Genomic DNA, 24,249 nt, shown 5'->3' on the forward strand with positions numbered 1-24,249 from the left:
ACACCTGGCAGATGATAAGAGGGGTGCAGCTCTCAGACTGCGCTCTATCCCCTATTCAACCCTCTGTCCCCAGAGGCTGTCAGAGTGTCAGAGAATGTGTGCGCATGTGTGTGCGCATGTGTGTGCGTTTGTGTGCGCATGTGCAGAAGTTGGCAGAGGAAATGTACTAAAAATAACACACATGTGCATGGCATTTAAAAAAAATACAGAATGTTGCCATCGGACTTTCCTCAATTCCTCCCAGGCAAAAGCATGCCTCTATCAATACAAGCAGTGCCCCTGTGAATTCTCCATAATAGATGCCTTTAGGTTTATTTCCATTCTTCTCTCTATGTAAGCTGGGTGGGATCAAGGACAGCCACATAGCTACAGTAGATGGATTTCAACCAGATTTACAGCGGAGAATGAATCAGAATGCAGCCCCAACTGGGCCATCCCTATTCAACCCCCAGCTTAACTACACTCCCTACCTGTCCATCACTAGTGCTGAGTACCTAATGGCACCATAGTCCCTATATAGAGCATTACTTTTGACCGGGGCCCGTACACACTCAGAAACAAATTGTGCTATGTGTACTGAACAAAAATATAAACACAACATGCAACAATTTCAAAGATTTTACTGAGTTATAGTTCATATAAAGACATCAGTCAGTTGAAATAACGAGGCCCATATCTATGGATTTCATACGACTGGGCAGGGGTGCAGCCATGGGGAGCCAGGCCCAGCCAATCAGAAGGAGTTTTTCCCGTCAAAAGACCCCCCACCCCCTTTAGACGATCCCACACGTGGAGAAGCCATTAAAACCCTTTTTGGTTATAAGTAAGCACCCTTTTAAAGTTTTGAGACTGACAAAAAATCTCACACATGAGTAAGAGACAAATGGGAGCATGATGTTCCCTACTGAAATCTCTATTTTATTACAGCTAGGTTTGAGGTTGTTTACTTCATGTATATATTAGTGATGGGAAAACGATGCTTTTTGAAGCCTTTGGGGCTTTCACCAAATTGTGTCGAAAAATGGTTATTCCTCAGAGCTTTTAACACAGTGCACACTAGTCAGGTTGATGGATTATCTTGGCAAAGCAGAAATGCTCACTAACAGGAATGTAAACACATTTTGACCGACCGGCTCAAATCGGTCTTATATAGCAAAATGTTTGATTTGTTTTTTTACATTTGATAAAAGTAGAGACTCAGAGCTACAACATGGTATATCAAATACCGCATTTGGGAAAGTAATTCTGCTTTGAAAGTTGATAAACTTGTAAACTCACTATTGAGAAAAGGGCCTTTGAATGGTTTGGTACCTACTGCAGAGCTCTCCTTTGTCTACACCCATTCAGCATGGTTCACACCCTCTTAAGCCAGCCCCACCCATCTCTTTAAGGATTCACATGTGAGGTCATGTGCTAAACATAGAAGTAACAATTAAGACTAAAAGTGGTAAAAGTAGTAGCCTACAATAAGGACAAATTCCAGGTAAACAGAAAGTTCCAGATAAAAATATTTTATAAATATTAGATGACGCTTACCAAGACACACTTGTCTAAATTGATGGGTTATGTGAAATAAATGCTGTAACCCCCAGCCACATCCAGTGGTGGAAAAAGTACTAAATTGTCATACTTGAGTAAAAGTAAAGATACCTTAATAGAAAATGACTCAAGTAAAAATAAAAGTCACCCAGTAAAATACTACTTGAGTAAAAGTCTAAAAGTATTTGATTTAAAAATACTTAACTATCAAAAGTAAATGGAATTGCTAAAATGTACTTAAAACCTGTTGGGGATAGGGGGCAGTATTTGCACGGCCGGATAAAAAACATACCCGATTTAAACTGTTTACTACTCTTGCCCAGAAATGAGAATATGCATATAATTAGTATATTTGGATAGAAAACACTCTAAAGTTTCTAAAACTGTTTGAACGGTGTCTGTGAGTATAACAGAACTCATATGGCAGTCAAAACCCTGAGACAAATCTTAACGTGGAAATCTGATGCGTGGAATCACTTCAAACCTTTGCCATTGAAACACACAGTGAGTTAGGATTCATTTTTTACTTCCCAAGGCTTCCACTAGATGTCAACAGTCTTTACAAAGTGGTTTGAGTGTTCTCCTGTAAAAACTGACCGAACGAGAGGCCTGGAAAGTTGGTCATAGGCGGATGGCCATGTCTACTATGACGCGCATGCGTGTGGGGACCCTTTCTTTCCGAAACGTTTTATAAGACAATGCAATCGTCCGCCTTGAATATTATTGAAGTTCTGATTGAAAAAGGCCCTAAAGACTTATGCTATACAACGTTTGACATGTTTCAACGAACGTAAATATATTTTCGGTACATTTTGAGTAGCCTACAGAACGCGCTAACAAGAAGGAGCTATTGGGACATAAATTATTAACTTTTTCGAACAAAACTACATTTGTTGTGGACCTGGGATTCCTGGAAGTGCCTTCTGATGAAGATAATCAAAGGTAAGTGAATATTTACAATAGTATATTTGATTTTAGATGGTTCCAAGATGGCGCTAACATGTATCACCTAGCCTATTTTTCTTAGCATAGCACCTCGTTTATTGCAAAGTGTGATTTCCCAGTAAAGTTATTTTGAAATCTGGCAATGCGGTTGCATTCACGAGATGTTAATCTATAATTCTTTGAATGACAATATTATAATTTACCAATGTTTTCGAATAGTAATTTTGTAAACTGTAGCGCTGATTCACCGGCAGCATTTGAGGGAAAATGTTTTCTGAATTTCACCGCCACTGTAAAATGCTGTTTTTGGATATAAATATGAACTTGATAGAACAAAAAATGCATGTATTGTCTAACATAATGTCCTAGTAGTGTCATCTGATGAAGATTGTCAAAGGTTAGTGCATCATTTTAGCTGGTTTTCTGCTTTTGGTGACGCCTGTATTTGCATTGACAAAACATAACAATCTTTGCATTGACAAAACATAACATAATCTAACTTTATGCTTTCGCCATAAAGCCTTTTTGAAATAGGACAACGTGGTTAGATTAAGGAGATGTTTATCTTTCAAAGGGGGTAAGATAGTTGATTGTTTAAAATTAAATTATTTGATTTATTCTGTTTTGAATTTCGCGCATTGTATCTTGTCAAGCAATCCCGTTAACAGGATCCGAACGGGAAGGGGTATCCCCAACAGGTTTTAAGTATCAAAAGTAAAATTATAAATAATTTCAAATACCATATATTAAACCAGACGGCACAATTACATTTTTTTTTGTTATTGACAGGGTCTGCCAGGGGCACACTCAGACATAATTTACAAACTGTCACGTCCTGACCAGTAATAGGGGTTATTTGTTATTGTAGTTTGGTCAGGACGTGGCAGGGGGTATTTGTTTTATGTGGTTCGGGGGTTATGTGTATGTAGAGGGGTGTTGTATTTATGTGTTCCGGGGTTTTTGGTGTATGTTCTTGCTTTGGTATTTTAGGATTCTAGGTTGTGTATTTCTTTGTTGGCCTGGTATGGCTCTCAATCAGGAACAGCTGTACATCGTTGTTTCTGATTGAGAGTCATACTTAGGGAGCTTGTTTTCACCTGTCCCTTTGTGGGTAGTTGTATTCTGTTTTGTGTTCTTCACCTGACGGAACTGTTCAGTGTCGTTTTCATATTGTATATGTGTTTGTTTCACCTTCTTCAATAATTAAAAAGAAGATGAGTATACATTTTCCTGTTGCTTCTTGGTCCTCCACACACGACACCCGTTACACAAACAAAGCATTTGTGTTTAGTGAGTCTGCCAGATCAGATGCATTAGGGATGTTCTCTTGATAAGTGTGGGAATTTTACAATTTTCCTGTCAAATGTAACGAATACTTTTGGGTGTCAGGGAAAATGTATGGAGTAAAAAGTACTTTATTTCGGAATGTAGTGAAGTAAAAGTTGGCAAAAAATTTAAATAGTAAAGTAAAGTACAGATACCCCCAAAAACACTTAAATAGTACTTTCATGTATTTTTACTGAAGCACTTTACAACACTGGCCATATCTTGCTAAGTGGATGGGTCTCTACAGAAGGTGTAAATTGTACAGCCAAATGATTTCTTTCATAGCAGCAATATCAGAGAGTGTCAATATAAATAAAATAATATACAGTATGTACAAGAATAATATCAATAATGATATCTGTGATAGACAAGGTAGTTAGTTATATGCATACAATCAGGGGTAAAGTGGCTGAGCAGCAGGATTAAAAAAATAGTAGCAGCAATGGCGTATGGCGTGTGTGTTTAGGAGAGAGTAATTTGAATAGAGGCTCTGCAGATAGTGCTGATGACTGGTCCGTCCGAACCACACATGAACAAGGGAATCTATATTCGGAGAGCCTGTTTCTGTGCTGCCCTTGACTTTAGTGAAGTGCATGGGATGTCCTCTTCGTTGCAAAACTCCCTGATTTTCTCAAAAACATAAGTTTGTCTAGCTTTATCCAGTCAAGGTGGTGCTTGCACAGGCAGACCATCTATTGGAGGAAGGATGTCAGCATTGCGCAGCAGTTGAAAGCTGATCCTGACTGAGTCCAAACGCTCCTTGGTGACAACAACACCAGGCCCCAGAGCATTGAAGCTGTAAAATAGGAAATAACCACAAATAAATAAACACATTACAACCTTGCACAACAACAATTCACTTCTCAAGTGTAGATAAGAAGAATAACCTCATACAATGCAATTAAAATCATATTCACCTGAAGTGATGGTACTGCTTGTTCTGTGACAGTGGCCTGAAGTACGGAGTCAGGTGTTGCTGCCAGCCATAGTTTTCCACCAGCACCATTCCATCCTCCAGTCCAACCAGCTGTGGGATGTTGACCCCTGTCACAGTGCTGTCCTTCACAACACCAGCCATCTCAGACAAAGTGTTCACTCTGGTCTTTCTGAAGGGCTGCTTGATGAGGCCGAAGCACCAGCCGGGGCAAACTTGATGTGGCCTTTGATCAGGAAGTGAAGGTCGAGACTGTGGTGGAGCTTGTGCATTGTCCACCAGGCACAACACCAGAGCACAAACTTGTTCTTGTTTGGGCCACTGCAGTTATTAAAATTCAGGTCCACACAGGTTTCTCCAACTTGGTGAAGAAATGGTGCATGTAGTTTATGACTGCGCTGCTGCCTTTGCTGGATGACATGCCTTCATCAATCAAGTAGTTGACTTGTTGTGGTATTCCTTCACAGCAGACACAAAACGAGCCACACTTGCGAGGAGCTAAAAAAGTAGATGGGACCTGGCTGCACAGTGTCAAAAGGATAGTGCACCTGCTAACAACAAAAGAACATTAAGATACTTTACAATGAATTGTCTCACCCCTGTCAATCTATTTTTACACCGCTCAGTGAAAGTTATTTGCCTGTCTCCCATATATATATGCCTCAACGGTATATATATATACATATATATATACAGTTGAAGTTGGAAGTTTACATACACCTCAGCCAAATACATTTAAACTCAGTTTTTCACAGTTCCTGACATTTAATCCTAGTAAATATTCCCTGTCTTAGGTCAGTTAGGATCACCACTTTATTTTAAGAATAGGACATGTCAGAATAATAGTAGAGAGAATTATTTCTTTCAGCTTTTATTTCTTTCATCACATTCCCAGTGGGTCAGAAGTATACATACACTCAATTAGTATTTGGAAGCATTGCCTTTAAATTGTTTAACTTTGGTCAAACGTTTCAGGTAGCCTTCCACAAGCTTCCCACAATAAGTTGGGTGAATTTTGGCCCATTCCTCCTGACAGAGCTGGTGTAACCGAGTCATGTTTGTAGGCCTCCTTGCTCGCACATGCTTTTTCAGTTCTGCCCACAAATATTCTATGGGATTGAGGTCAGGGCTATGTGATGGCCACTCCAATACCTTGACTTTGTTGTCCTTAATAAGGCTAGGAGTCCCGCTAGCGGGACACCTGTCGACAACATCCGGTGAAATTGGAGGGCGCGCAATTCAATAAATAATTGTAATATTAAACATTTATAAACATACAAGTGTCTTATATAGTTTAAAAGCTGAACATCTTGTTAATCTAACTGCATTGTCCGATTTACAATAGGCTTTACAGCGAAAGCATACCATGCGATTATTTGAGGACGGAGCCCCACATCAACTTATTTTTCAACACACCACAGGCTTCATAAAATCACAAATAGCTATTTAATAAATCACTTACTATTCCTCTGTTTGCAATCCCAAGGGTCCAAGCTACAACATGAAAGGTCGTTTTGTTAGATAAATCCTTATTTATATCCCAAAAGGTCAGTTTAGTTGGCGCCATCGATTTCAGTAATCCACTCGTTCAACATGCAGACAAAGGAGTCCAAAAAGTTATCGCTAAACTTTGTTCAAACAAGTCAAACTACATTTCTATTTAATCCTCAGGTACCCTAAAATGTAAATAAAATGTAATATTTAATACGGAAAGAAGTATGTTCAATAGGAAAGTAAAATTAGCAGAAACCCCTCCTCTTCATCGCGCGCCAACAGAGTGATTTTCCACTTGGACTCTTTGAACCAAAACTCCAAATTATTCTTCATTTTTGAAGAAACAAGGCTGAAACCATGAACAAAGACTGTTGACATCTAGTGGAAGCCATAGGAATTGCAATCTGGGAGCTGGAATTACATAGGACCGATAGCTTTCCATTATAAGAGCATGTTTAGTTTTTCTTTGGATTTTCGCCTGACATATCAATTTTTCTCATACATTATTTTTACATTTCTACAATATTCAAGTGTTTTCTATAACACTCCAAAATATTCCGTAACCCTAAAGATCTTTATTTATTAAATGCATTTAAGTTATTTATTAACCTCTATGGGACCGGCGGGACGAATTCGTCCCACCTACGTAACAGCCAGTTGAATCCTGTGGCGTGATTTTTAAAACGTTTGAAATACTATTACTTCAATTTCTCAAACATATGACTATTTTACAGCTATTTAAAGACAAGACTCTCGTTAATCTAACCACACTGTCCGATTTCAAAAAGGCTTTACAACGAAAGCAAAACATTAGATTATGTCAGGAGAGTGCCCAGCCAGAAATAATCAGACACCCATTTTTCAAGCTAGCATATAATGTCGCAAAAACCCAAACCACAGCTAAATGCAGCACTAACCTTTTATGATCTTCATCAGATGACACACCTAGGACATTATGTTATACAATACATGCATGTCTGTTCAATCAAGTTCATATTTATATCAAAAAACAGCTTTTTACATTAGCATGTGACGTTCAGAACTAGCATACCCCCCGCAAACTTCCGGGGAATTTACTAAAAATGTGCTAAATTACTCACGATAAATGTTCACAAAAAGCATAACAATTATTTTAAGAATTATAGATACATTACTCCTCTATGCACTCGATATGTCCTATTTTAAAATAGCTTTTCGGATGAAGCACATTTTGCAATATTCTAAGTACATAGCCCAGCCATCACGGGCTAGCTATTTAGACACCCGGCAAGTTTAGCCTTCACCAAAATCACATTTCCTATAAGAAAAATGGTCTTACCTTTCCTGTTCTTCGTCAGAATGCACTCCCAGGACTTCTACTTCAATAACAAATGTAGGTTTGGTCCCAAATAATCCATCGTTATATCCAAACAGCGGCGTTTTGTTCGTGCGTTCTAGACACTATCAGAATGCTAAATCACGGTCGTGCGCATGGCGCAGAAAGTGACAAAAAATTTCTAAATATTCCATTACCGGCCTTCGAAGCATGTCAACCGCTGTTTAAAATAAATTTTTATGCAATTTATTTCGTAGAAAAGCGATAATATTCTGACCGGGAATCTGCAATTAGCTAAACAGCCGAAGGAAAATACTGCACTGGGTCGAATTGCGCACGCGCCTAATTCTATTGTCCTCTGATGGGCCACTTGGAAAAGGGGATTCTGTGTTTCAGCCTGAGGCTGCCTCGTTATCGTTCAGGTTTTTCCCAGGTTCTGAGAGCCTATTGGAGCCCTAGGAATTGTCACGTTACAGCTAAGATCCTGACTCTTCAATAAACAGAAGCAAGAACAACAAGACCTTTTCAGACAGGGTACTTCCTGCATGAAACCTTCTCAGGTTTTTGCCTGCCATAGGAGTTCTGTTATACTCACAGACACCATTCAAACAGTTTTAGAAACTTTAGGGTGTTTTCTATCCAAACCTGAACAATAATATGCATATTCTAGCTTCTGAGTTGGTGTAGGAGGCAGTTAAAAATGGGCACATATTTTTTCCAAAATTCTCAATACTGCCCTCTAGCCCGTAGAGGTTAAATGCATTTAAGTTATGGGCACATGAGTTTTTACTTTGGGCACATGAGGAAATTCAGAAAAATGGACCCTATCCCTAAGAAGATTTATTACATTTTGCCACAACTTTGGAAGTATGCTTGAAGTCATTGTCCATTTGGAAGACCCCTTTCCAACCAAGCTTTAACTTCCTCACTGATGTCTTGAGATGTTGCTTCAATATATCCACATAATTTTCCTTTCTCATGAAGCCATCTATTTTGTAAAGTGCACCAGTCCTTCCTGCAGCAAAGCACCCCCACAACATGATGGTGCCACCCCCATGCTTCATGGTTGGGATGGTGTTCTTCGGCTTGCAAGCCTCCCCCTTTTTCCTCCAAACATAACGATGGTCATTATGGCCAAACAGTTCTATTTTTGTTTCATCAGACGAGAGGACATTTATCCAAAAAGTATGATCTTTGTCCCCATGTGCAGTTGCAAACCGTAGTCTGGCTTTTTTTGGCGGTTTTAGAGCAATAGCTTCTTTCAGGTTATGTCGATATAGGACTCGTTTTACTGTGGATATAGATACTTTTGTACCTGTTTCCTCCAGCATCTTCACAAGGTCCTTTGCTGTTGTTCTGGGATTGATTTGCACTTTTCGCACCAAAGTACATTCATCTCTAGGAGACAGAACGTGTCTCCTTCCTGAGCTGTATGACAGCTGCGTGGTCCCATGGGGTTTATACTTGCGTACTATTGTTTGTACAGATGAACGTGGTACCTTCAGGCATTTGGAAATTGCTCCCGAGGATGAACCAGACTTGTCTACAATTATTTTTCTGAGGTCTTGGCTGATTTCTTTTGATTTTCCCATGATGTCAAGCAAAGATGCACTGAGTTTGAAGGTAGGCCTTGAAATACATCCACAGGTACACCTCCAATTGACTCAAAGTATGCCAATTAGCCTATCAGAAGCTTCTAAAGCCATGACATAATTTTCTGGCATTTCCCAAGCTGTTTAAAGGCACAGTCATCTTAGTGTATGTAAACTTCTGACCCACTGGAATTGTGATACAGTGTATTGTAAGTGAAATAATCTGTCTGTAAATGATTGTTGGAAAAATTACTTGTGTCATGCACAAAGTAGATGTCCTAACGGACTTGCCAAAAATATAGTTTGTAAACAAGAAACTTGTGGAGTGGTTGAAAAATGAGTTTTAATGATTTCAACCTAAGTGTATGTAAACTTCCGACTTCAACTGTATGTGCTGCCAAAAAATAAAACGAATCGTCAATGTCTGAAAGAAACTCATCATCGAAGAAAGCACTGGCATAATGGTGAAATCAGTGGGATTTTGCATTTTGAAACACGTTTCAAAAAAGCATGTGATTAAACGAAGATATCATTGATCACATGTTAATCTAACCTTGAAATGAGCATCGGTATATTTTGTCAGATCAGTAGTGCTTTGAAAACTGCATCGGCTCTCCGGTATCCAACGTCCCATCACTTGTGTATATATACCGTAGTCAACTTAACTTGATAGTAAGTTATTGTCACAGTCGTCAAAATGAGTAGACCAAGGTGTAGCGTGGAATATGTTCATCTTGAATTTAATGAAAGAATGAACACTTACAAATAAACAAAAATGACAGCAGACAGTTCCGTCAGGTACTCACAACTAAACGGAAAACAACTACCCACAAACCCCAAAGGAAAACAGGCTGCCTAAGTATGGCTTCCAATCAGAGAAATACAAAAACAACGTAGACATACAACACATAGAATGCCCACCACATGTCACACCCTGACCTAACCAAACAGAGAAAAATGACTCTCTCAGGTCAGGGCGTGACAGTTAGATTACATTTTAAAATGGAGGTGTACTTATCGCTACTAAATCCTAAATGAATTAAATTATACATAGTAAGTTATTCAAAGTAAATTTGGTGTTAATTAGGATAACTCTACATTTAAAGTTGACATAACTAAGTTGCTATTGATTTAACTAGGAATAGTAAGTTAAACTGACAAATGGTGAAGTTAACTATATTGTATTAGTCAAAGTAAATTTGGTGTGAGTTAGTATAACTTCACATTTAAACTTCACATAGCTTGAAATATGTTGCACAACTTTATGACTGGAAATAATATGTTGAAACAACAACAAATAATTACGGTGTAGGTCACTATGCAGGGACTAGGGTGCCATTTGGAGCGCAGCCTAGATTAACACACACACACACACACACACACACACACACACACACACACACACACACACACACACACACACAGCATACACAGGTTAACACAACAAAGACACTACCTCACTCCACAATAATGCACATGCACATGAATGCATGTACAAACACCTACACATAAAAATGCATGCACTGATTCGTATGCTCAACACATAACAAAAAAGATCTGAATAGTAAAATCCAGTACAGACTGATGAAAGGTAAAATGTTGAAGATTGGCTCATTGTAATGTCTGGAATTGAATGAATGGAACAATATCAACTACATGCAAATTAAAGTTCTGTATTCATAAATATTTCTCCCACTACCAGCCTCCACTGGTAACAATACATAGCAATCAAGGCAGAGTTGACATTGACAGATGCATTACTAGATGCACTACTAACCCACACGTGGTGAGGGAGAGAGTCAGAGATGTTCCATTTTTGTGGGTGACACAAGTGGTAGTTACAGAGCTCTTTCTTCATCACTCTTCTCCATTTGAATCTAAAACTTTACGCTCAAAACTCGTCAGTAAACTTTGTGATAGCCACATCTGACAGGACCTTGGTATGAGAGCTTCTGGTGAGATAGAGAGGCAAATGAATAGGCAATTACGTTTATGGGCAGTTTGAGGTGACATCCCTGCATATTGAATATTTTTTTAAATAGCCAGTCATCAGCCACAATGGTTCTCTGCGAGATGAAAAACAAAACAAAAACATAGGGCCATTTTAACCGCCAAACATAATGCCCTCCACCATCGATCCACTGTCTGAGTCCTAAATGGCCCCCTATTCCCTATAAAGTGAATACCTTGGTAAAATAAAATATTTGGTTGTGCGAAAGGAGGGATTTGAGCTAAGGGATGCTGTGAATAATGTGACACTCATCTTGAAGGAGCCAATAATGGTGTGAAATGGTGAGTCAAAATGTAAAAAGTGAGCTTTATGAGTTTGTGTTTGATAAGTTTTATTTGTATTTGATAAAATATAACACAGTTGTAAATAACATGATAGACTTTTTTGTGTATCAGAGAAATTACATTTTGTTGTGTCATGTTGCATGTTCTTCATGTTACGCCAGCCTTTGTTTTCTCTTAATCTCTGACTAAGACAACAAAAATTATGTCACTGGATCATTTGTACACACACTAAACCAACATGACTAGGATTAAATCTGAAACCTCACTATTGAAAGTTCAATTCCAATTAAGATGACATCTGCAGCTTTTACCTCGAATGTGATCTCCGCGAACATGGTAACATTGCCTTTAAAAGCTGCATTGTCTACAAGCGTGATCTGAGTGAATCCCAGCCTAAGTGTAGCCAGAGCGATTTAGATAGTCATGCTTGTCAACATGGCTCCTTAAACATCCTCATCTCCTCCACAGCACACATTATCCTCTCATTGTGTCATTCTGCTTTCATCAAACACACACACACGCACACACACAGTCAGACGGTCCGCAAACATACATCACACACACACACACACACACACACACACACACACACACACACACACACACACACACACACACACACACACACACACACACACACACACACACACACACACAATTATGATTTAAACGCATGGCTTCAATGAGCTGCCATTGGCGGTGTAATCATCACTTTAGTAGAAGTGACGGCAGCTGTAGCAGCGGCAGCTTTGTGGGCAGTGCATGGAGATTTGCTCTATTCTGTACTCAAACGCCCAATTACAATTTACATAATGTTAAGCAATATGGTGGAGTGACCTTTATGTGGGAGAGATAAAGAGAGGACGATTCAGATGAGGATACGAGATTATGAACTCCAATAGAGCTCTGGTCAAAAGTAGTGCACTATGTACTGAATAGGGTGCCATATGGGGGCGCAACTCGTTGCTCGCCGACAGTCGTCAGACGGATGTTTGGGTCTATTTAGTGGGGTCTAATCTTCACTTGTTTATTTTTTCAGGGTTGATTTTTTTCCCTCCGTTGTTTGTTCTCTCTTCTTGTCTTTTTCCGCGAAAAAGAGAACCCTCCAGGTTAAATGTTTATTGAACTGTTCTCTCTGCGGATCAATCATTCTCCCGCTGTCGCCATGAGCCATTTCGCTGGCAAATGGATTCCCGCAGAAATAGAAAAGGGGTCTTTATAATTGGCTGCGGGTGGTGAGACACAGTTCATAACCATTCCACATGCTCTCAGTGGTTTGTGTTGTGTGTGTGTGGGTAGGGTGGTGGGGGGGATGTGCATGTATTTGTGTGTGTGTGGTGGCTGGTGGTTTCCAGTCTGGGGAAGTTAGAGCTGCCACTCTGAGATACGATCTAACCTCTGACCCTGCATCTCAAAGACAGAGATAAGAGAGAAAAGAGAGAGATTACAGGTAGAGGAGTGGGTGTACATACTGAGATATATAGAGGGAGGGATGAGAGAGGATAGAGGAACGAGATGTAGAGATAATAAGAAAATAAATGTGCTTGGATGGAGCCAATAATTGGTGAATACATGCGTGTACCTGGCATCAATCGAGCTCCCCCATTTCTCAATGTTTTGAAAAGGTTTGTGCTCAGTCAAAATAAAGTCTGACATTTTCTGACTCTCACACTCCAGTAATGAAGGTTTTGTCTTGTACATGCTAGTAGTGCGAACACCAGGGGTGAGAACAATAGGGCCTAAGCCGATTAACTGCGTGGTGGACTTAACAAACAAAACAATGTGCCTCTTAGTTCATAGAAGCTCAGTTACATGGGTAACCTTCGATGTCCACTATTGGCGTTTGGGAAAAACTGAGAGGTTTCTGGTTACTTCTTAAAAATTTGACTCTAGCGTTTGTATGGTTGGAGCTATTAGCTATTATTACCCCATTCCTGAAAGCTAAGACTCTCAGAAACACATACATGCATTATTTTTCCCTCAAAGACCTTGACAAGTTACGCAGGACAAGTTGTTGCTACAAACACAATCATTACCTGGTGTTCTTTCTTTCTTTCTTTCAAATCCCTACATGATGCAAATTCAAATTGTTACACCTTTCCAATATTTAAGTCATTTGAGATTTTTCATATTAGCCTAATGGACATAAACTTGGTTGTAGGAATGGTTAAAAAGGCCATAAAATTACAAACATTTCTATTGGTCAATATTGCTAAGAAAATGTCAGATATTGGTATTGGTCCAGAAATTACACATCGGTGCATCCCTAATGTATTTGTTGTATACCAGATGCAAAGTATGTAGACATTATAATGGACCTATATACATTTTCTGGCCCGCAAATTGATTTTAACAAACAAATCTGTCCCCCCAAAAATCTGTGTGGCCCTTAAGCCAAAATTATTGCCAACCCCTGGTGTACGTGCTTGTAGTCTATACATGCTAGTAGTGTGTAGCAGTGTTGAAGTACTCGAGTCCGGTCACGAGACCACATATTGCATGTCTCGGTCTTGTCTCGGTGTCAGATACATTTGTACTCGGTCTCGGACAGTGAGGACATGTCATTTCTTCCCAAGACCAGCGGAGTAAAAAGCTAATAATTATCAGCTTCCATTCAGTCAGCGCATAAAACCGCTTCGCCAGGCCAAATATATGCACTCCTTGAAACATTAATATCGTAACAGCCTTTATATCTATTATAGACATGTTTGCACAGTGGCGAACCTATAGGCCTTTAGTGTGTAACAGGTTTGTGATTCTAAAAGGACAGCAACTGAAATACCAGCACACTCATGTAGGAGAGTGTACTTTTTGTAAAACACAAAGGGCAAGTGGTGTAGTGGAGGATATACGCAGGTATATACTGTTTACTTACTTTTTTTTCAGTCGGCATTGCTTATACTCAGTTCTTAATCCCTACTAGTGCATATCAAAGTAGTGTAGTGGAGGAATACGACTTATCAATTCAGTAGTACAATAGAGAAATCATGCACAAAGTAGCCAAAGTAGCCTAAACAATTGCAAACCAGCTCTCAACTGGTTTTCGCATGGAGCAGCTCACAGAAGAATGACATCTGTAGCCAGTAGGGTAGGAAAGACGTTTCAGCTTATATATCATATATATCATAAATGCTAACTAAGTATGCCAGCCAGGTATTGAAAAAGTTTAGTCCGAGGTGTTGGTTAGTAGGCTATTTGTGATGCCAATTGTCATCATGGCTGTTTGCGTCAGGGGCCTGGGATGGATGGGCCTGGGTGGACAGAGGCCCACCCACTGGGGAGCCAGGCCCTGACAGGCCCACCCAATCAGACTGATGTGGTTTAAGCATTATTGTGGACTTTTTTATTTTTTATATTAAAAGGAAGTGTGATTTTGAGAATGCAAATCTGAAAAATCTATAGGAAAACTCAAACAATAGGAAAACATAGGATTTTTTTACACAGGGTGCCTTTCCGTTTGGAAACTTTTTGGCAAAATTAGAATATACCCACTTTTCCAGGCACCACTACACCACTGGTTAGGGTCATTGGAAAGACCATGGTCTTGAATTGACTTGGTCTCACCCCCCCTTTGGTCTTGGTCTTGACTCGGACTCGATTTGCTCCAGTCTTGGTCTTGAATCGGACTTGCTTTAGATGGCCTCAAAACACAACACTGGTGTGTAAGAGTACATGCTAGTGTGTGTATCTGTAAAAGTACATATGCTGAATGTATGATACTGCTAAGTATCTGGATCTTGATTGATTAACAAATAGTAATTACTTTTTGCTACATATGTTGTTGCCATAGTACTATTTTAATACTTTTATGATTCAGATATCTAATGACATGATCTTGTGCTTGTGAGTCATCACCAGGACTGCATACCTCCTTTTTGTTGTTGAAAAGAACAATTCACTTTAATCAACATTTCAGTTTTCACTTCAATGTAAATATGCCAGAGTAGCAAAAGAGCTAATTTCCATCCATAGTCCGTAATGCAGTCCCACATCTCATACTGCAGCTTTTATTATCATCCATTTGAATATTTAACCAATATCTAACTCTCTCTTCCTTGTGACCCCTATCCCTCCCTCCCTCTCTCCATCCCTCCATCCTCTCTTCTAGGGAGTGAATAGTATGTTTCAGGTGTTCCTAACGGGGAACAACTCGGATCACTTCACCATCTCCCCCACGGCAGTGCAGGGCCGGGCTGACATCAGGATGAGGGTGGCCGTGCCTCTGGACTACGAGAACATTCGCTCCTACAGCTTCTCTGTGAGTTCAATCTGCACGCACACACACATACACACAAACGTACACACAAACACTTGCACACAAACACACACCCACACAAAAACGTGTTTACGGCACGTTCTTTTCTCCATTACAAACACACTATCAGTAAAATGTACTTTAACAAGAACAAGTATTCTACCATATGGAGCACAGTGAGCAAAGACACTATGGGCAGGTTTCTAGGACCCAGATTTAAGGAGCGATTGGTACATCCATTTTTTGACTTTTAAATTAATTATATACACTGAGTGTACAAAACATTTGGAACACTTGCTCTTTCCTTGACATAGACTATCCAGGTGACAGCTATAATCTCTTATTGATGTCACCTGTTAAATCCACTTCAATCAGTGTATATGAAGGACTTTTAAGCCTTGAGACAGTTGAGACATGCATTGTGTATGTGTGCCATTTAGAGGGTGAATGGGAAAGACAAAAAATGTAAGTGCCATTGAACTGGGTATGGTAGTAGGTGCCAGGCACACCGGTTGAGTGTGTCAAGAACTACAACGCTGCTGGATTTTCACGCCCATCAGTCAATTTAGTATGCCTACTCCTGGACTAAAACACACTTTCAATTGACATTCTCCATTTGGCATGCTTTTTAGAAAATAAATAGGATTCATCTTTGTTCCTGGAAACTGACCTATAGTGTTTTTTCAGTGATTTGAACTGCAACTGTAAGTTTATGTTTCGGTCCACATATCCTGAGAACCAAAGCATGATAGAGCTATAAAGACAGTAATGGTATATAGTCACATTAGGTGAAACACGTACTATCCAATCACTGAAAATGTACTGTATGTTTTGGTTCTATTCTCATGTGATCCTTAGATTGTCCTTATAAACACAATAACTCAATACAAATTAAGAATAATGCTGCCACATTTTAGCTCTGCGACAATGTCTCTAATCTGAAAGTTGTTTTATTTGTTTGGTCTGACAAACATAATAGAAGGCTCTGTCTAGCTCAAGCTTTAAAACTCATTTGAAAGTCAGCACTCAGAGCGGCAGACTTGTTTGAGCATTTAAATTGACATTGTGTTAATTCAAATTACCCACCACTATTTGTGGTTGTTTGGGGTTGCTTGTGGTTGGGTGTGGTTGTTGGGGGGTGTTTTTGGTTGCTTGTGGTTGTTTGGGGGTGTTTTCAGTTGTTTGGGGTTAGGACATTTTTTTGTCAGCAAGTGATTGTCAAGGAAATAGCTGTCGGTCTCAGTAATTTATCATTAATTAACAATAACACGTTCAGCATCTCCTGGCTTCCACACACAACCTACAATCCACTGATGCAGATCTTAATAACATCTACATTTTTAAAGTCTAATAAATCCATGTAATATAGCCTACACAATCAATCCATTTTTTATTTTAGACCGATCTAAAGCATGATATGGAGAAAATGTAGTCTATTTCAGAAGAACAGAATAGCATACTCTGAGTTGTCCATATGTTAGGACCTGACCTGGCTATGCCAAATGTCTGCGGGCTACACTAGTTCAATTAGCAGACAAGATTTACTTAGAATTCCATGCCATTATTTTATAGTATGAAGAATACAATTGAACAAAGCTGAATAAAATAGAAAGGATATTTTCTCCAAAAGATTTGAGGGAGTGCGCACATGCAAATATTCTGTGTAGTGCACTTAAAGAAACAGGTATTCCTATACGCTTCATTTAGAGTTACTTATGTAACTTTAGTTGTTCTACAAACGTTGGGCTATATGTTTTGATGTTTAATACATTGTAAGGCTGCATGATGCGACTCTAATGATGATTTGAAAAAAGTTGCTTGAAAGGCATAAGCTTTGCTTAGTTTTTTACGCTGGCTGTACACCCTACATCATTCACTCATTCACCTATAATTTCACTGCGGCATCCCCTTTGTGTGGCCATAATGCACCCTAAAAAAGAATCCATGACTTTTGAGGCAAGTATCACGTTATCGGGTCTTTCTCACGGGATACAAGTGAAGACCGACACATCGGGGACGCAACTGCGTGTGTCCTTATCATATTCTGAGGTGCATATTGAAGATATTGGAAAAACAGTCCACATTTACTTTTTGTCAGCCAACAATATGAGTAGGCCTAACGAACAACAAAAGCGCTAGCCAATGTCAATCTGCTATCCCCAATAGTACACATGTCGACCTATTCTATAAATATACAAATATAATAAATATTCCAAACATAGTCTGGGACAGTTGTGGGATATGATAGATCCTAAATTAATAAAACCACTAGCATCAAAAAACATTTTTTACGTGATGTGTCTGACGCAACAGATCAGAACTTTTAGCTTAAAATGCTGATAAACTATTAGGCTGTTTATTCACATTATAAGCGCAAATGTTCCATTAGCGTAAAACGCCATTATCTGCAAATGGAATTGTGCATGTAATGTTTTTATTATAAAGGTGCATTTTTATGGTGAAAATGATCTTCCCCAAACTTGAAACTCACGCGCTTCTTATGTATGCCAGTTAGGCTCTACACCCCTTGTAAAGCAGATTAATGTGCTTAATTTTAAGAAGTTATTTGGCTACTTTAGTTGTGATACAAACCTTATTAAAACATATAGGCGTATGGGCTAGGCTACATGAGGTGCGACTATGATTAGAAAAAGTCGCAAAAAAAGGCATTGTTTCTTATGCTGGGCATCATTCACAAGTGATAATATATATTTCACAAGTGATAGGCTAATATTGTCATATACCTGAAGAATACCTGACTATTCTTGATTTAATTAGTTAACAAGTTTGGTAGGCTACTAATGACCATCAGCAGCATCAGAGCTTGGAGAAGCCTAAACGGTCACGTGGAATTTGACTGCCTTCATGACTCGTGACCGCCGGTGTGGGGGAAATACGGTCACCGCAACAGCCCTATTTCGGGTACTTGTTTGTGGTTGTTTGGGGTACCTGTTTGTGGTTGTTTCGGGATGTTTGGGGTAACAGTTTTTGGTTGTTTGGGGTTGTGTGTGGTTGTTTGTGGTTGCTTGGGGTACCTGTTTATAGTTTGGGATACCTGTTTGTGGTTATTCACAGTTGTTTGTGGTTGTTTGGGGTACCTGTTTATGGTTGTTTGGTGTACCTGTTTGGGGTTGTTTGGAGTGATTAGTTCACTGCAGCATACTGTAGATTATGGTGCATTGCAGGAAAATTTGGTAGGCGGGGGAAGAATTGCTGTATTTCAAATGGTACTGTAATTCCATACCACAGAATGCAGTACCATAACGTATTTTTGGAGTGCCAAAAACTATTTGACCACTAGTGGGTGCATGGTATTGTTGTTTCTGTTCCATATTTTAAGGCTTGCCTTGTAAGAGGTTATATTTGTTACACCCGTTAGTGAGTGCTGTACCAATATAACTGGTTTGTGGTAGTAGTGCCCCATCATTTTAAAATGTATAGGGGACAAATTTGAGTGGCAGCAAGTCCAGCAATTTCTTGACTACTAGAATGGCCATGACGGTCATTTTGACCGTAGATATTTCAATTCTGTAAATACTCCATAATAAAAATGTATTGCAAAATGTATTAATTTGTTATATTAAATAGGTCATAGAAACCCCAGGACACCAAATGTAAATCGTAATCAGTCAGAAAATGTATTAATTGACCGATAAGTGCAGACTGTAAATATTAAAATAAGATAGGCCTACTGTATTTTATGACTGTAAGACATCATTTGATTTGAAATTAATATGATTTTCTTTTGTTGTTTTGTGAGTTAAAATATTAAAAGATGAAACCGTTTTGTTCCATGTTTTATGTCAGGCCTCCTGAGTGCTGCAGCCATCTAAGGCACTCCATCTCAGTGCTAGAGGCATCACTACAGACCCGGGTTAGATCCCGGGCTGTATCACAACCGGCCGTGATCGGGAGTCCCATAGGGCGGCGCACAATTGGCCCAGAGTCGTCTGGGTTAGGGGGAGGTTTGGCCATGGGGGATTTACTTGGCTCATTGCGCTCTTGTGACTCCTTGTGGCAGGCCGGGCGCTTGCAGGCTGACCTCGGTCGTCAGGTGAACAGTGTTTACTCACATTGGTGCAGCTGGCTTCCGGGTTAAGTGGGCAGGTGTTAATAAGCGCGGGTTGGCAGCTCATGTTTCCGAGGACGCATGACTCAACCTTCGCCTCCCGAGACCATTGGGGAGTTGCAGCAATGAGACAAGATCGAAATTGGGGAGGAAAAGGGGGTAAAATACAAAAATGTCATGTCACTGTAACAACACTTGTCAAATGTAAATGACCCATCGAAACTACACCTAAACTATGTCCAAATTTTTTTTGCATACACTATATATGCAAAAGTATGTGGACACCCCTTCAAATTTGTGGATTCGGCTATTTCAGCCATATCCGTTGCTGACAGGTGTATAAAATCGAGCACACCGCCATGCAATCTCCATAGATTGCATGGCCTTACTGAATAGCTCAGTGACTTTCAATGTGCCGCCTTTCCAACAAGTCAGTTTGTCAAATGTCTGTCCTGCTAGTCAACTGTAAGCGCTGTTATTGTGAAGTGGAATCGTCTAGGAGCAACAACGGCTCAGCCGCGAAGTGGTAGGCCACACAAGCTCACAGAACGGGACTGCTGAAGCGCGTAGCACGTACAAATCGTCTGTCCTCAGTTGCAACACTCACTACCGAGATCCAAACTACCTCTGGAAGCAGCATCAGTACAATAACTGTTTGTCGGGAACCATGGCTGAGCAGCCGCACACAAGCCACTCCAGCAATGCCAAGCATCAGCTGGAGTGGTGTAAAGTTTGCCAACATTGGACTCTGGAGTAGTGGAAACATGTTCTCTGGAGTGATGAATCACGCTTCACCATCTGGCACTCTGACAGACAAATCTTGGTTTAGCGGATGCCAGGAGAACGCTACATGCCCCAATGCATAGTGCCAACTGTACAGTTTGGTGGAGGAGGACTAATAGTCTAGGGCTGTTGTTCATTGTTCAGGCAAGGCCCCTTAGTTCCAGTGAAAGGATATATTAGCTCTACAGCATGCAATGAAATTCGAGACGATTCTGTGCTTCCAACTTTGTGACAACAGTTTAGGGAAGCCCCTTTCCTGTTTCATCATGACAATGCCCCCGTGCAGAAAGTGAGGTCCATGCAGAAATTATTTGTCGAGATCGGTGTGGAAGAACTTGATTGGCCTGCACAGAGCCCTGACATCAACCCCATTGAACACCTTTGGGATGAATTGGAATTCCAACTGTGAACCAGGACTAATCGCCCGACATTGGTGCCCGACCTCACTAATGCTCATGGCTGAATGGAAGCAAGTTTCTGCAGCAATGTTCCAACATCTAGTGGAAAGCCTTCCCAGAAGAGAGGATGGTGTTATAACAGCAAAGGGGGGACCAACTCCATATTAATGCCCATGATTTTGGAATGAGATGTTCGACGAGCAGGTGTCCACACTTTGTCATGTAGTGTATAATAATAGATGAATTTGGCAAGATGGAATTGTCAATCCTCTGATATTATGAATTGTCAAATTGTGAATAAAGAGACTGATGAACAGTGCAGCTTGTGAACGGAGAACATACATTTTTAACAAACATTTTCCAATCCTCATACCATCATGTGCAGTCCAGACGTTTTGATTCCTATATACCACCGGAATGACCAGAGCCTAAGCATTTTAACACACATACATATGCCAAACAACTCTACAAAATTAGCTGATCGGCTTTGTTTTGAATATTGTAGGTGTAGTTCAATATGAAATACAGTAACTTACTTGCCATAGGCTGCCTGTAAGTTATTGTCAAATTCACGGCAACCGCTTTAAAGTGAAGGTGTCAACAGGGCATTTTTACTTTTTGACCTTCTATTATGTCACCACGTTCTCCCTATACCCTATGTGTTCATTTAAGTACTAGAGTCTCTCCCCTCTCTCTTTTCAGCTATTTGCCAATGAGTCTATGTCAGACCATGTGGGTTTTGCTCGTATCTACATTGACCTGATCAATGAGAATGACAACCGGCCCATCTTCAGTAAACCTCTGTACAACATCAGTCTGCCTGAGAACACACCCAGAGGCACCTCCCTGCTACGCATCCAGGTAAGGTTATCACTGCAACATGCTATAAAACACTGTAACACACACAGCTTGTCACTGGATCACACTGTAGCATGCTGTGGTATGGTGTATGTTGTGCTGTAACACCCCTTGCCTAGGTAAGATCGTTACGATCTCCCCGAAGTATGGTTTACCCTGTTGGAGCAGTAGTTAGCTGGGAGACCCAGGTTCAAGAACATCAAAGGGCATTGCATTGCCCCTTTTGCTGCATGTACCAATTGCTCTATGGTATACTGTAGCTACCTAAAACCATGTAAATCTGATATTAACACACGGTGGCCAACCAATATCCTCACCATGTTGATACAATCCAAACATTCTGATCCGGATCAGACACTCACCCTCAGTGTGTGTGTGTGTGTGTGTGTGTGAGTGTGTGTGAGTGTGTGTGTGTTATTCTTCCTGTGTGTGGGAGTGAGCGTGTGTGTGTGGGCAGGCATGTGTGCATGTGTGTGTATCCTAGTACCGCCCTGCCTTTATTACTCTCTACGTTTAATCCATACCAAGACCAGAGGTCACGATCATCTATATAATCTGACCTAGCAGTTTGACCATAGCCCATAGGGCTCTAGTCAAAGGTAGTGCACCAGAAAGGTAGTGCACCAGTTATCTGCACATAGTCCCCATAATAACTGGATTACCATTAATTACAATGACAGTACTCTCAGACTTACACACACACACTTAGACTCTAAACTGCTCCAGTAGATACAAGAAGCGCAAAAAGCGTACGATGGAAAATCCATACTGTTTATAGACTGTGTGCTCATGAAATGGAAATTGCGACACACCCAGGCTGTGCGCAGGCACACACACACACAAAGCAAGTCAAACAGACACTCACATCGGACACAAACAATCACACACACATCGAGGACACACACATACACACACAAAAACACTCACGCCGGACACACTGCTGCACACTGCTGTCCTGACTAATCTCTCATGCTTCCATGTAGCATCAGTACAGTATGTCTGGTAACATTTTATAATAACTATCATGAATTAACACCAATAAACATGTATAAACTATTAAAAAATTTATTAACAAGCATTTCTAAGCATTTTAAGCTATCCATGCCATAAGCATTTAAATCATGTATAATTATTTGTAAAGCATATAGACATTCACAAGCATTTGTATAGGTTCATTCATGAACGTTATTATAAAGTGTTACTGTATGTCTTTCGCTCTGTCCTGTCTGCTCTATTTGCTATATCACTATGTCTCTTATCATCCTCCCCATTCTTTCTCCCCTTCATGTTTCCTCTCCCTCTCTCCCTCTTTCTCTCTCATCCCTCTCTTTCTGAGGCTGTTGTACTGTAGTGTCTAGCCAGTAAAGCCCAATTATTTTGCAGTTATTTCACACACAGCACTTCAGCACTTCCAAGCTCATCACCACTGTCGTGACATTGTATCATTAATGTGACGACTGCTATTCATTGAATAATTAACTGTGTTTATAATTAACTCAGTAAGCTGGAGCACCATGGGAAAAGTTTGTTTGAGTTACCGTTTCCCAAATTAACTCAAAGAATATCAGAATATCGATTTCATAGCAGTCGCTAATTAATTCATTTCCAGTCGCTAATTAATTCATTTCAGTCTCATTCTGAACGTCGCATAATTCGTAAATCTACACAAACCTGGGTCTCACTAAATCATTCCGTACCACACCAATTGAGTTGATTATTTATTTACTAACAAGCTAAAGGATAATATAAGGTAAACATACACAAACAGTCTAGGTTATTGGTTAGAACTTCATACAATGGCAAACAGATCCCTAGCGGACCAACACAATATGACACATGTTACACAAGATGTGGATTTAGAGAGAGGAGAGTGCACAAGAGAAAAGCACATTTGTAAACTATGTTTAGTTTAACACCTTGCCCCAAACTGCCGCTCTTATGTGTCAGAATTGTAATGAATGTATTTACTTGTTGAACATCTCTGTTGGGTATCTCTTCGTGGACCGAGTTCCGCTTAGGAAATTTAGCCAACGATTTTAGATGGCCGCGTTTCCTTCATCACCGGGTGTAAGTCTCTGATTATCCACACGATGTCAGTGTCCTTTCTCTTGGTAGTCTGTTCTCTTGCACTCGTTCTGTGAGAGTGGACTTCTGAGGAGGATAATCAGCCATGTAGACGCTCCCAGCTTGGGCTGGAGGGCCGTGCAGACAACCGATGACTGAAAGAGAATAACCGGTTGGTTCTTCTTGCCTTGATGGTTAAGAGGTTCGTTTGTCCTTTTCCTTGTGTTGCGTTTGGAATCACGACTATCCGTAGACCTTGGCTGCAGCAGGCGGTCAACTTAGTCTGGATGTAAATTCTTCTTGGCATGCTCTCTGGGTTCCCCGGGGCGTAGCTCGTTACAAAGCCAAGGTATCAGGATTTTACTCTGATCTAGTTTAGACT

General features: G+C 40.1%; 1 protein-coding gene across 1 annotated transcript in view; it reads left to right on the plus strand.

Annotated features, from left to right (window-relative positions):
• The window catches only part of LOC115194080 (cadherin-23-like), a 752,381-nt gene that overhangs the window by 408,300 nt on the left and 319,832 nt on the right, over window positions 1-24,249 (plus strand). The window contains exons 12-13 of the mRNA XM_029753428.1: window positions 15,549-15,698; window positions 21,648-21,806. Coding sequence (XP_029609288.1) covers window positions 15,549-15,698; window positions 21,648-21,806 — 309 coding nt within the window. The remainder of the gene's footprint in view (window positions 1-15,548; window positions 15,699-21,647; window positions 21,807-24,249) is intronic.

Source organism: Salmo trutta, chromosome 5, assembly GCF_901001165.1.
Source record: "Salmo trutta chromosome 5, fSalTru1.1, whole genome shotgun sequence".
Taxonomy (NCBI): domain Eukaryota; kingdom Metazoa; phylum Chordata; class Actinopteri; order Salmoniformes; family Salmonidae; genus Salmo; species Salmo trutta.